This window comes from Schistocerca serialis, chromosome 1, assembly GCF_023864345.2.
Source record: "Schistocerca serialis cubense isolate TAMUIC-IGC-003099 chromosome 1, iqSchSeri2.2, whole genome shotgun sequence".
Taxonomy (NCBI): domain Eukaryota; kingdom Metazoa; phylum Arthropoda; class Insecta; order Orthoptera; family Acrididae; genus Schistocerca; species Schistocerca serialis.
The window spans coordinates 846,247,348-846,261,572 of NC_064638.1; the positions used below are offsets into that span (position 1 = coordinate 846,247,348).

Consider the following 14,225-nt stretch of genomic DNA (forward strand, 5'->3'; position numbering starts at 1 on the left):
GCCAGCATTGTATTGTTTTGGTAGAGAGGCCATAGGTCACCATCTATCCTACTTCACAGAGCAGACAAGCCTCTGAACACCCCATTCTGTGAACAGTCGTGGATGTCCAACCATTTACCTCCTAGTGGTAGTTTCATTGTCCTACCTCTTGCCATAGATGCTCACAACAGCAGCACTTAAACATTCAATCAGCTTCACCGTTTTTTAGATACTCATCCATAGGCTCTGGCCCTTTGTCGAAGTCGCTTATCTCAATGGACTTCCCCGTCTGCAGTCACCCAGAACACCACCAGGTGGCACCCAACACTGTGCTGGCCAGTGGTCATAATGTTTTGGCATAAAGTACCTTGTTATACGTAAACCATGGTGAGTCTCTGTTAGCTCGTGTGCGACTTGCCTTCAGAACTTCTCAGTATATCATCTTTGGACTGAAACTTGAACAATGCTTATTAATGTACTACTTTTGACCTCTCTCTCTCTCTCTCATACCTTCTTCATTTTTATCTCCCTAGTACTCACAACGAGTGGGTACCTCCATCTAGTGCTGTGGGTGACCTCTCGTTTTTAACCTTCCTCATCATATCCATTCTTTCCATCCTATCAAACAAGATTTATTTTTTATCATCCCATCTTTCCTGTAATTTTTGTACATTTGTGTTCTCAGAATTATGTTTGTCATTCTCCAACTTTAGTTATTTTTTTAGCCAAAAGAGCCTCAGATCTGTCCTAGCTACTGTTCAAATTTTCCTCCTGATGTTAAGCTTAAGATCAGACTTATCTGCACTTATACCTCCTCTTAAATAAAGTTGATCATCTTTCAGTAACCATATTTTTCTCTTCTGTCTACATCTGCATCTAAGTTCCCCACATCACCTTATGGTGTGTTATAGAAGATACTTTATGTACTACTGTCATTTCTCCCTTTCCAGTTCCAGTTGTGAATGGTTCACAGGAAGAACGAATGTGACTTTTAATTTCTCTGATTTTACAGTCATGACCTTTTTGCAAGATATCTGTAGGAGGAAGCGCTATATTGGTTGACTCTTCTAAAAAATATACACTCTCAGAATTTTAACAGTAAACCACACTGATGAACAATGCCTCCGTTGCAACATCTGCCACTGAAGCTGGCTGAGCATTTACATGACATTTTTGTGATTACGAGATGAACAAAACACACTGCTCTTCTTTGGATATTCTCTATTTCTTTTGTCAATCCTATCTGGTACAACATAATGATGTGCAATATTCAAGAATAAGATGAACAAAGGTTTTGTAAGATACCTCTTTTGTGGGTCAATTACACTTTGTGACAATTCTTTCAGTGAATCTGTCTGGAATGTCTTACCTGCAATTAGGTTTATGTGGTTGTTCCACTTTAAATCACTCCGTACATGTACTCTTAAGGTGGATTTACACCGAGTTCAAAACATGTTCTGCAACAGTGTTCGTGGCTCGTGGACTACCACAGTTCACAAACTGCAGAAACTGTCTGAGATGGGCTAAAACTGAAGTAATTCCTTCACAGGAATTTCTTTTCTGAAATGTGTGTCTTTCTTTGAAACAACTGGCTCCATAATATTTATTGGAATTTCAAAATCCAAAGATACGAACACTAGAACTATCTTGCAATTCAGCTCACACAGCATGTCATTCCAACACGTCTTCTATAGTACCAGTAAATAACCTCTGATTACTTTGCAAATACGTTGATGTGTTAAATACTTGACATAAAGCTTGTAAGTAAATTTTTTTTTTTTAAATTATGCTTATAGTTTCTTGGAAGTCACTACATGCTCTCTTCTACCAACACTAATTACATCTTTTTCTCACTATGAAATGCTAGGTGAACATAGTTTGGGTAATTTGAACTACATTTTAAGCAAAAACAATTTTTTTTTGCACATCTGTATATTATGTCATATCTCCTGCACTGTGTGTCACACACTGATAATTTTACTCACACATTCAATGGTATATGTAGATGCTATTAGCAAACCTGTGTTGTGAATCGGGTCTGTAGTAAAAAAGTGAGAAATTGTCATGTCTGATGCTGATGTTTTACTGCATGAACAGAAAAGATGTAGTAAGCCATAAACTTTCCTTTCTTCATTCTGTGGGGGGGCGAGGGGTGTCAACAAGAAAAAGGTTTGGAATTACGTGCAGTGTGTTGGAAGCCACTAAATGCTTTCATCCACCAACAGCAACTATGTTTTATTTCCTTATTTCGTCAAGTATTATTAATACATCACCACATATCTATCATTAGTTCTTCCTTTTTACTGTCATATGGTGGCTCTTGCTGTGACAACACAATGTGAAAGGTTCGCTGCCAGTTGAGCATAGCTGACTATGTGAATAGTTATGTAAAAAGGTTGGCACTAGTGTAGATGGAGACACGAACAATGAACCTTACTGCCAATATGTTGCTGATTTCAATGAAATAGTGTTGCAAACAATGATGTAAACCGAAATATGTTTTTAAATTTAGTGTACATGCAGCTACAGGTGCATCTGCTTCCAGTGACTGTTCTGCAATCGTGTAACCCTACAATATTGGCTCTTTCTGCCTAATTGTGTGCAACACATTACATTCATTTATGTTGGGAGTCAACTGCCAATCCCTGCATCAAACAATTGTCTGCAGGTCTTCTTGCATTTTGCTACAATTTTCTAGCATTGTGACATGCTGGACACAACAGCATCATCTGCAGAAAGCTCATGGAACTTTCACCACTAGGTGATTTATACATGTTGTGAAAACACTCCCTTGGGGTACATCCGATGTCTAAGATTTCTCTTTGTTGAGAATAACATGTTGTGATCTGTAACAATATTGTGAAAATGAAAGTTGCTACTCTATAGCGGAGATGCTGAGTCGCAGACAGGCACAACAAAAAGACTGTCACAAATAATAGCTTTCAAAGCCTTCGTCAGAATTAGACAGCAAACACACACACACACACACACACACACACACACACACACACACACATTCCATCAGAGGCCACACTCATTCCATCTTGGATTTTCCATTGACATGTTGTGATCTTTTAATAGACTCTCGTCATTCCAATCACACAGCTGGTCCAATATTCCACAGACTTTTATTTTGTTTATTAGGTGACAGTGTCTAACTGTATCTAGTAGCTTCCGGAAGTCAAGGACCACAGCATCAACCTAAGTGACGCTATCTACTGCTTTATGGGTCTCATTAACAAACAGAGTGAACTGGATTTCACCCATATTTATTCCTTTACAGGAGAACTTGTCTCCAGAGCCACTGTAATACACATGTTCCAAAATTTTAAAACAGACCAACATCAAATATAGAGGCCTATCATTTTGTGCACCTATTCAATGAACCTTTTAGAAAAAAATCTAAATGACCTGTGCTTTCTTCCAATCACTAGGAACATTTCCCTCCTTCAGAAAACTACATTACACAGCTGCTAGAAGAGGAGAGAGTTCGTTTGCATCATTATGTAGAGTCATACAGGTATCCTGTAAGGATCAGTGGCCTTTCCTCTTTTGAGCAACATCAGTTGCTTTTCTATCCATGGCGACTTATTCCAACCACCCTCATTTTGACATATTTATAACGATTTAAAGGAGAAACCAGCATGGTCTTCCACAGTGAAACAGTTTTAGGAAAAGGTGCTTAGTATTGTGGCCTTCTCTGTATTAACCTCTATTTTGATGCCGTTGTGGTCACAAAGACTGGACAGATGGCTTCAATACATTTACTGATTTAACCTTAACATCAAAACTTCTTAGGATTTTCAGCTGAGTTGGTAGAATTTTACTTTTGAATCATTAATTTTGGTTTTCTTCAGTTTTTGTTTGCAAGGCTTTGGCTATGTTTAAATCTGCCCTCTTTGCTTTCGTAGCAACTTTCAAACATGGCTGTCGAACCATGGTTGGTCTTTCACACATCCCTCCACATTCCTTGGCACTTCGCTGACTAATGCATATTATACAACACACTCTTATTTGTCCATTGATGCAATGCATTGTCAGTGATGATGTTTGATGTTGACCATTCAGATAAACTGTTTTCTGTTGCTTTTGCTAAGCCAAAATATCTTCCTACCTTTCTTTATATTACTATTTACTGCCTTATTCTGGGATGCTATAATGGCCTTATGATCATAGTTTCCTGGCAATTGCTGAGTCGAAAAGTTCATGTCTGTCGATGACCAGGAAATTCAATATATCATTTTTTTTATAACTCAGTTCAACAGTTAACTGGTCAAGGCAATTTTTGGACAAGGCACTTAGAACAATATCACAGTATTCCCTGATCCTACTACCAGACCTGATTACTTGAGTCTCCCAGTCTGCAATTGGCGAGCTAAAATCCCCACCTAACACTGTAACATGACCAGAGAATTTATGTGACACTATCCTCAAACATTCACCTCAAATGTTTCACCACTACTGACCTTGAGGCTTGGGGTCTATAAAAGCATCCAATGACCATGTCTGATACAACTTTTACACATATCTTCACCCAAATTATTACACATTTGGAATCTATACTAAATTCATTACGTACATTTTGACTGCTATAAACATGGCTCCATCACTGGTGTTCAACCTATGTTTGTGATATAGTGTATTCTGATTGGAATTCAGACTTTAATTGCTATTAACGTCTGCTATCAGACTTGTTTTGGGACCTTTCCATTGATGCTCCTGGACTTACTGACATAAACCAGTGAAATGTACTACACTATCCTTTTACCAACTTCCTGCGCGTAAAGCATGCCTGACCTATTAAGGGGAGGAGGGGGTCCTCCAATTCTCCAGCCGAATGTGGAGGTTGAGAAACCTATATCCAACATTGTTAAGGAATCATCTGGACCTTAGGTTTAAGTCTTTCACTCAACTCCAAACCAGGGGACTGCAATTGGCTCTGGGAACCATGCTGTGAAATGCTAGCTCTGCTTCCACCTCACAGGTAATGCTAGCTGTCTTCTTCACAGCGTCCACCTACCCTCTCAACCCAATCATTCATACTGACAGGAGTCACAATTTGCAGAGCCTCCTCCATATCTCAGATGTGACCTCTCTAACAAGCATACTGGACTCTGACCTTCCTACCCACCTAACCTTGGAGAGCACAATGACAAGCAATCCCACCATCACCCTTTCTGGAAGGAGGGGGTGGGGGGAGAGCGTGCCCCCCCAACACACACACACACACACACACACACACACACACACACACACACACTGAAAATTCAAACTCTACTGTAGTTTCTGATATTTGGTCTTGTGCACTCATTTCACATTATGTTGTTCAATATTCCAAATGTAATATCACTTTTAAGCAGTTGCTACTTGAAAATGACACACGACTGGATAGAATAATTTTTAAGGACTTCAGAAACATGCAGAAGAAAATAATGTGACAAAGGCATTTTAATAGCAATGAATATACATTTGTTTCCCAGTGTGATATCCTCACAGACAGCAGAAATCACTTGTCTTCTCAGTATCATATCAGTTGGCCAAGTCTCACGTGTTACACATATTTAGAAAAGGCAACCCTTACAAAATCAAAACAAAAACTTAAAAGTAACAGCATGAGAAATCAGGTATAGCCCTGATCGCTATTTTTATCATCCCAGAGGAAACACTCAATGTATTGTTAAATAATGTAACAACTTCACACTAAAAAAATAGTTCAGGACAGACAGGTAGGGAAACAAAGAAATTTATTTAATCGATAAATATGATGCACCCCAAGCAGGTCTTCGTCGTGTTCACACTTCACTGCTCTGTTCAGTTACTCCTGTTGAACAAGCTTCTTGTTCTGAAAGATTAAGTTCTATATTTTAACATATGCTGCATACTTGCATTAACTGCCAACTACAATCATCTGCCAAGGGTGATTCTACTGTCTATGCTCTGCATTATTAAAAATAGATATTGCTTTAAATTTTTAAGTTATAACAGTACTGTTGTGAAAGAGCTTTTAATGTTTGCATTCAACAGACACATTGCTAAAAATCGTGTACATTCACTCTTGTCAAGTGAAACACGAAATGCTACCAATAATAAAGGAGCAGTGGAGCTTTCTTTGGCAGGCAAAAAACAACAGCACTTCAAAAGTTCCACAGCAATATAAATGACAGTATTTTAACCAGAACATACAGGATGTGTCCCTGCTTCCTTTACATCTGCTTTTTGTAAGTATACACGTCAACAAAATCATGCATATTGTACAATGTGCCTACACACACTGTTTGCTAAGGTCAAAACACAACTTTAAACAAATTTGTCCATATGGTTTTATGCCATTAGACAGAACTGCCAGAAAATTAGGATTTGTTGAACAGGGCCTTGTGGATTGTTCCAATATCAGGAGCAACTGATGACTTCGTGCCTGTTGGCAATTTTATTGCTGCATCGGAAGTTGACCGTAAACCACTGAAACATAAAAATATACTGTTTTGTATCAATGGTGACTAACATTTTCCTTTAAGTATTTAAATGTGTTCAGAAAATTTTCAAATTATTGTACTACTACACAATGCAAGGTATGGGCAAACTCATTTTCACTTTATTTGAAAATAGCATACAAATGGTACCTAATACACAGTGCAGTTCATTAGCTTTAAGACTATGGCAATAAAAGAGACATTACATATTGACTGTTTGCTAAAAATATGATTTGAAATAACGTGTAGTTGCACAGGGTGTATATGCAGACAAGGAAAAACAAATTCCTCGATTTCCCAGCTAAAAATACACTTTTTCCCTGTTAAGTGACAGTATACTTTCTCTCGAAACTGTAAAACTTATCAATCCTTTGAAGTGTTAAGGTTTTATGCATCAGCTTAAAATTCCCAGTACATCAATAAACGACCGCAAGTGGAAAAAAAGGAAATATATTTGATGTGCAGTAACAAGTATACTGCATATTTTCATATTACATGTTAGTTTCCGAAACTATGAACCCGAGATTGCGATGTGCTTTATTAAGCCAACCATAGCTCACGTCACGTGATCTCACCAGCCAATAAAAGCAGATATTCAGAGCACAGAACTCTGTCATATAGTCAGTCAACAGCAACATCACTTAAGTAGCATGAATACGCAAGTAGGAAAATTTAAGGGTTTAAATTAATATAAAAGTGTGGCTACAAGAAAAGCTTCATTTTCACATATAATACCAGTCTCTAAGATCAATAAGCCACCAGAAAAGCTATGCTTTCATGGATAAATTTGTCTTTTTTTTTAAGTCTGTGTCACTTTAAGATACATCACACAAATGTGCCAGCAAAATTTTAAATAATGGCAAATGTCTGGTCTGTGTGTCTGCTCCTCAAAATGTTAAGTTTTAAATGAGAGTCAAACACACTGTGATTTAAGAAATTCATTGCAAGTTTTCATGCGCAACATAATTCATCTTGCGTAAAAGGAAATTTACGAAATGAATTCAAGTTCTAAGGCCTCCAATTTTTTTTCTTATTAACTACTCACCCGAAATCGATGAAACTGGCGATACTTCTCGACGTAATCGCCCTGCAGACGTACACATTTTTCACAACGCTGACGCCATGATTCCATGGCAGCGGCAAAGGCTTCTTTAGGAGTCTGTTTTGACCACTGGAAAATCGCTGAGGCAATAGCAGCACGGCTGGTGAATGTGCGGCCACGGACAGTGTCTTTCATTGTTGGAAAAAGCCAAGTGTCTCTAGGAGCCAGGTCAGGAGAGTAGGGAGCATGAGGAATCACTTCAAAGTTATCACGAAGAAACTGTTGCGTAACGTTAGCTCGATGTGCGGGTGCATTGTCTTGGTGAAACAGCACACGCGCAGCCCTTCCCGGATGTTTTTGTTGCAGTGCAGGAAGGAATTTGTTCTTCAAAACATTTTCGTAGGATGCACCTGTTACCGTAGTGCCCTTTGGAACGCAATGGGTAAGGATTACGCCCTCGCTGTCCCAGGACATGGACACCATCATTTTTTCAGCACTGGCAGTTACCCAAAATTTTTTTGGTGGCGGTGAATCTGTGTGCTTCCATTGAGCTGACTGGCACTTTGTTTCTGGATTGAAAAATGGCATCCACGTCTCGTCCACTGTCACAACCGACGAAAAGAAAGTCCCATTCATGCTGTCGTTGCGCATCAACATTGCTTGGCAACATGCCACACGGGCAGCCATGTGGTCGTCTGTCAGCATTCGTGGCACCCAACTGGATGACACTTTTCGCATTTTCAGGTCGGCATGCAGGATTGTGTGCACAGAACCCACAGAAATGCCAACTCTGGAGGCGATCTGTTCAACAGTCATTCGGCAATCCCCAAAACAATTCTCTCCACTTTCTCGATCATGTCGTCAGACCGGCTTGTGCGAGCCCGAGGTTGTTTCGGTTTGTTGTCACACGATGTTCTGCCTTCATTAAACTGTCGCACCCACAAACGCACTTTCGACACATCCATAACTCCATCACCACGTCTCCAACTGACGATGAATTTCAATTGGTTTCACACCACGCAAATTCAAAAAACGAATGATTGCACGCTGTTCAAGTAAGGAAAACGTCGCCATTTTAAGTATTTAAAACAGTTCTCATTCTTGCCGCTGGCGGTAAAATTCCATCTGCCGCATGGTGCTGCCATCTCTGGGACGTATTGACAATGAACGCGGCCTCATTTTAAAACAATGCGCATGTTTCTATCTCTTTCCAGTCCGGAGAAAAAAAAATCGGAGGCCTTAGAACTTGAATGCACCTTGTACATTGCAAGCGACGCTTTTCAAACTACGATTCGCAATATTTTCCCTTGAGCTATTAAAAACAGATTCATTTCAGCAGCTGCCATTGACCACCAGAAAACAGTCGTTACTGCGTGTATGGAGATACAATGACGTGGGCACCATGTATGTTCATACGTTTAAAGCATTAAGTGAGCTTACATTACGTCATAAAAGAAACAGGACACACATTCATAGTATCAGAATTTCGTAAACCATACTAACGTGCACTTGAAATGTAGGAAACAGTTTAAATTTGCAAATAGTCTAGAATGAAACACTTTGTTACAAACTGATGAAAATAACTTCATCATCCGCAAGATGATTAATGCTTGACTGTCAAAAATCTGGAAATTAAACAAAACAAGAAACTGAAACTAATAATTTGTTTTAGCCTTCTATAATTATGAGGACGTATTTTAATTCAACTTATGGCTCCCGGCCCCAGAAATCCATTTTGTTTTCATTTGACGTGAGAGCTGCACACGAAGAGGAAACAGCAGAATCACTAAATGTAAACACTGCATGCCAGAAAAATTTTTGCAGGCAGCATTTGACTGCTTACTACAGTCAATACAACCAACAGCCACACTTGAAGCAGCCAGAAGTGGGAGAATGTACTGTTCACATGCGACTCAACTGCGCAAACGCATGAGCCCGCCGGCAACTGCTTTAACGGTGCTAATGTAAATATTTGTGACGTCACACTCATTGCAAACTGTTTGTTGTTATGAAGTGTTGCATGGTCTTTCGTCCTAATGTCTTTAACACATTTCGCTGTTGGCAGACACTTGCATGGGCAGAGTGTTTCACTGTACATGGCCCATTTCATTTGCAACTTATGTTCATTTTTTTCTCTTGTTTATGTTCTATTGCTGCACTATTGTTCTGCAGTAGTGGGATACAGTAATATTCTCTGTTAGACTATCAGTTCTTAGCAGACAAAAAATTACAAAAATTTAACTGAAAACTAAAACACTGAAAAATTCCTGAAATTCTAAAAAATTCCCATGTTTTTCCCAGTTTTCTCCCAGATGAAAAAATTCCCGGGGTTTTCCCAGATGTCCTGGGTCGTATACACCCTGTTGCTGTATCTTCACGGTCTCAAACAAGACGTCTTTCGGAATGTAAGTTTGTCAGCCACAGCTACAGAGATTTATATAGTGAAGTTGCATCTTCAACACTTCCCTCAAGTAATTTTTTTGTTTCTGGAAGCAGAACATGTCTGTAGGTGACAGAGGTGGTGGATAAGGTGAATGATGCAACAAAGAACTGCCCACTGTCTCTTGACATTGTCATGCAAAGGGAGGGAGGTGGGGAAGTGGGGTTAACAGGTCTGGCTTTTTTCCTTTTGATATTCCCACAATCTACAGTTAATACTTTTATCACAAAGCTTTACTTACTGTTCTACTTAGAGGCATGAATGCTTAGTGAACTGTGCCACAGCCATCCAAGAAAGGGGATTTTTCCCAGAAGCACAAATCCTAACCACCTGGCCTTATCCCAAAAGTAGTTTAAAATATTGTTTCTAAGAACAACAACCACTTTCATGGAGAAAACTGCCCAACCAGTTCAACTGTCTGAGTCATCTGCCAATATTAGCAGCAAAGTATCCAAATGTCCATGCTTAGCATTGAGAGCTACGAGTGGGGCATTCCCTCAGGACATGAGCTACTGTCTGTAAGGCTTATTACATTAAATAAAACTAGGGGTTAATCTGGCATGACTAATGCAGAGATGACACCGGGTGGCAGATTCCTTCTGCGAAGAACTGAAGCTGCAGCACCATGCAAGCAGAGTTTATTAGAGGGGTCAGTAAGCCACAACATGCTCAATCTCTGATGAGAGATCTTATTTGCACCTGCAAATCTGCACCCGAGATCATCAAACCAAAAGCTGTGTGAGTAATAAAATAATTGCTTCTCTGACCGAACTGTCAAGAGTGTTCATTCCCTAACATACCCATACGGCTTGGGATCCACAGAAAAACACGTGCAGAGGCAATACAACTAAAGTCACAAATAGCAGGTATCACAGAGTGAGAAGATTATGACTGATCAAAGGCTTGGAGGTTGCTCAATGAGTCATTAAAAATTAAAATGTGGTTGAGGGGGGCCTGTTTAATAAAAGATAGGGCTCTGTTAATGGCTATCAGCTGCAAAAACACTACATGTTGTCCCTGGCAGATGTAGATGACGAAGTACATTCCCTCCTATAAATGGTTTTAGAGCCATCAGTGAAAATGATTGCAGACCCTGATACTCCTGAAGAACATAGAGGAAAATTCCAAAAGTCATGGGGAGAGAGAGAGAGAGAGAGAGAGAGAGAGAGAGAGAGAGAGAGAGAGAGAGAGAGAGAGTAGCACCTGAGATGTGGTAGGATTTTCCGTCTTGAGATGGGACCGTTCAGTAAATTGCCACGTAAGAGTTCAATTGAATACTTTTCAATGTCACCTGCAAAGAACTTTGTTCTAACAGGGTAAAAGGACTGTCCATCTTTTCAGGTGTTAACCAGGAACTAAGGGGAGTGTAAGTGTCTGCAAGTCATTTGATTTTGCTTTCGTTCCCTGATGTGATGAAGGAGGGCTGTAAAGATTTGCACTGAATTGTCATCTGTCTGAAGACACTACCAATGTCTCATTGACAGTGACTGAAATTTGATTTCATGAAGCCAAACATCTTGCCGCCCACTGCATACGAGGGCTCTCATCACGGGAGCCAATCAGCCAGACCAAAGGCCACCTGGTGCGGTGCCAGTGCCTTGGGTGGACAGGTTGACTCGTTACTGGTTATGTACTGTTATCCATCACCTGCCATGTGCAACTTTTAATTTTGTAGTATTCTATGAATCACTTATAGCTGTACAAATATTTTTTAAGGAAAGTTTAACCAAGGACAAAATTGATACTACAGCTCTGATATAAGAGTAGATGAAATCACCTTTGGCCTTGTGAACTGCAAACCAAAATAATATAGCAAGAATGGGACTAACATCTCAATGCAAGTTTATGAGCCACTCTCAAGGACAAATGATAAAATAACACAAATTTTTGGAGAACAGCAATGTACAGATTTGGCAGAAATAAGTGCATCACAAACAGGTGAAAATTACTCACGTCGAAGAACTTCGACTGCCACTTTGTAAGACGGGAGGTCGTGAATTCACCAACATGCACTTCATTGGCTGCCCATCAAGTTGTCGATTATGATAAACGTCAACTGCACGTAATGCATCCTCAAGTCTAGCATACACAACTTCCGCAGTGCCTGGCCGCACCAAACGTGATACAACTAATGTTCCAATGTCTTCAAACAATTCCTGCAAAACAAGCAAGAGTTTAAAAAATCAAACTATTAAGTTTTGCTTAATTTAACTAAAAATAACTAACACCCACTCCAAACCAATACAGAAAGTTAGTAAAAATTTTACTTCATAGTAGCTATGAAGTAAATGTAGCTCATACAACAAGACACTGCAAAAGATCAAGAAAGGATGTTATGAGAAGTAAGTTTATTGTAGCAAAAGAACTCAAGAAGTCAACAATGAAGCGGAAAAACTACTGGTAGCTGCCAATTAAGGCAAGTTCACAATTTTAGGCAATAAATACCACATTTATCTGCAATTAAACATTTGACATTCGAGACCAAATTTAGAGAGCTGCAACATTTCTGTCAGGAAGAGTGAAGAGGCAAATGTTCCAATCGCAGAATATTTGACAATTAATAGTTTTCTTTCTTCCTTCTAAAATGTTTCACAATTCATTGATCTATCCTTTTACCCCTATCTGCAAACATCAGAGTCCATGAGGCTATCCTTTAAGATCTGTAGATAATACAGTTCAGTTATTTTCATTTGTCCTTGCTATTCTAGAGGTGTAAGGATAAGGTGACATTGTTACTGGATATCAGGCAACTGGCTACTATTAAAAGGTGAAGGAAGACAGGTGTACGAATAGCTCACATTTTCAAACTGCCGAATGGTCCAAGACTTTCTTGTGAGTCAATGTGCCAAGAGACCAACACACTAACTACAACAAACTGAAGGTCTGAATGTGAACTATAAATTATAAAAAGCACGAGGAGTCTCCATTTATGAAAGAAAGGATACATCAGCTGAAAGGTTGCTGAAAGGCAATAGAGGTAGCAAGATGGAGACAGGATGATGAAAATGCAAGGAGAGATAAAGGTGCATGGCCGAGAGAACAACAATGGTAGAAAAAGAAAACGGTGGTAATTGGCTTCTAGTTTAATATTAGTATACTGGTAAGGTTGTTAAATTTATCATAAGTTTGGCTTGACATGAATGAGTGATTTCCAGGTAGGAAAAATACTAGCATTTTTATGTAGTAATTTACGGACATCACTGAACACTAAATTCACGAACCATGGGTCAACTTTTGATCCATGCTATGTCTGGGTACAAACCCACAGTTAACTACTGCACCTCCTCAATTTGTAGCAGCTGAATGGGTAAAAGAAGTAGCCAATGGGTTGTGAAATAGAGTGTGGAGAACAAAATGAAGGACATGAAACTGATTATCTTACAGGCCACAAATGGAAGAGGAAGACAGGTGGGAAGTTACATGCATTATTTAGAACAGACAATACGAGGCATGTTTTTAACAGAACAGACATAATACGATGCACGATTTTAACTAAGTACAGTTTTGAGATCAGAATATAACAAGTAAATTTCTCTAAGCAATTTTATTTTTACATGAAAGTCTGTACTTTAATTTACTTTTCTACATAAGTCTCACTAATATTAAGACACTTATCATATTGTACAATCAACTTTGAATACCATCCTAGTAGGAATCTGCTGCCAGAGTATAGCTTTCAATAATTTAAACATTTTGTAACAACTGCATAAAGCACATTTTACACGAGGAAACACATCACATAACATTAAATCATGAAGCGTCTGTTCTCTCTCATCTTTTCATTAACTTTCTGCATCAAATTATCAGTAATGACTAAAGGTTGCCTACTTTGTTCTCCTTATGCACATTCGTAGTGCCATCTTTAAAAGCTCTCACCCATTTCTGTACCATCCCATAAATAATAAGTGTCAATAAGTGTGTTCTATGCAATTGTTACAGACCATTTAAATTATCTAAAGTTATGCTCAGGCAGCACATTTTTATGAGGATGGTATTCAAAGCTGGTTGTATGGTACTATAAGCGCCTTAAAATTGATTGGAATTATGCGAAAAGATGATTAAAGCCCAGGCTCTCATGTAAAAATAAAATTGCTAAAGAAGTTGACTGGTTTTATTTTTATTTCAAAATGGAACTTACTTAAAAAATAGGCCTCACACATAGGTGTTGACTGGCAGACAGGCACATTTAAAAATAATTGGGCCTCAGTGCCTAGAGGTGTTCCCGTCTGCTGATCAATGTCTCAACTGTGGTAATAATTTATCCTACTTTATATTGTTATTCCCTCCCAGATTT

General features: G+C 39.0%; 1 protein-coding gene across 1 annotated transcript in view; it reads right to left on the reverse strand.

Annotated features, from left to right (window-relative positions):
- Positions 1-5,409: 5,409 nt before the first annotated feature.
- Positions 5,410-14,225, reverse strand: part of LOC126485086 (uncharacterized) — a 67,273-nt gene continuing 58,457 nt past the window's right edge. The window contains exons 7-8 of the mRNA XM_050108695.1: positions 11,885-12,087; positions 5,410-6,438 (exon numbers count right to left, since the gene is read on the reverse strand). Of these exons, the coding sequence (XP_049964652.1) occupies positions 6,330-6,438; positions 11,885-12,087 (312 nt within the window). The 3' untranslated portion in view covers positions 5,410-6,329. The remainder of the gene's footprint in view (positions 6,439-11,884; positions 12,088-14,225) is intronic.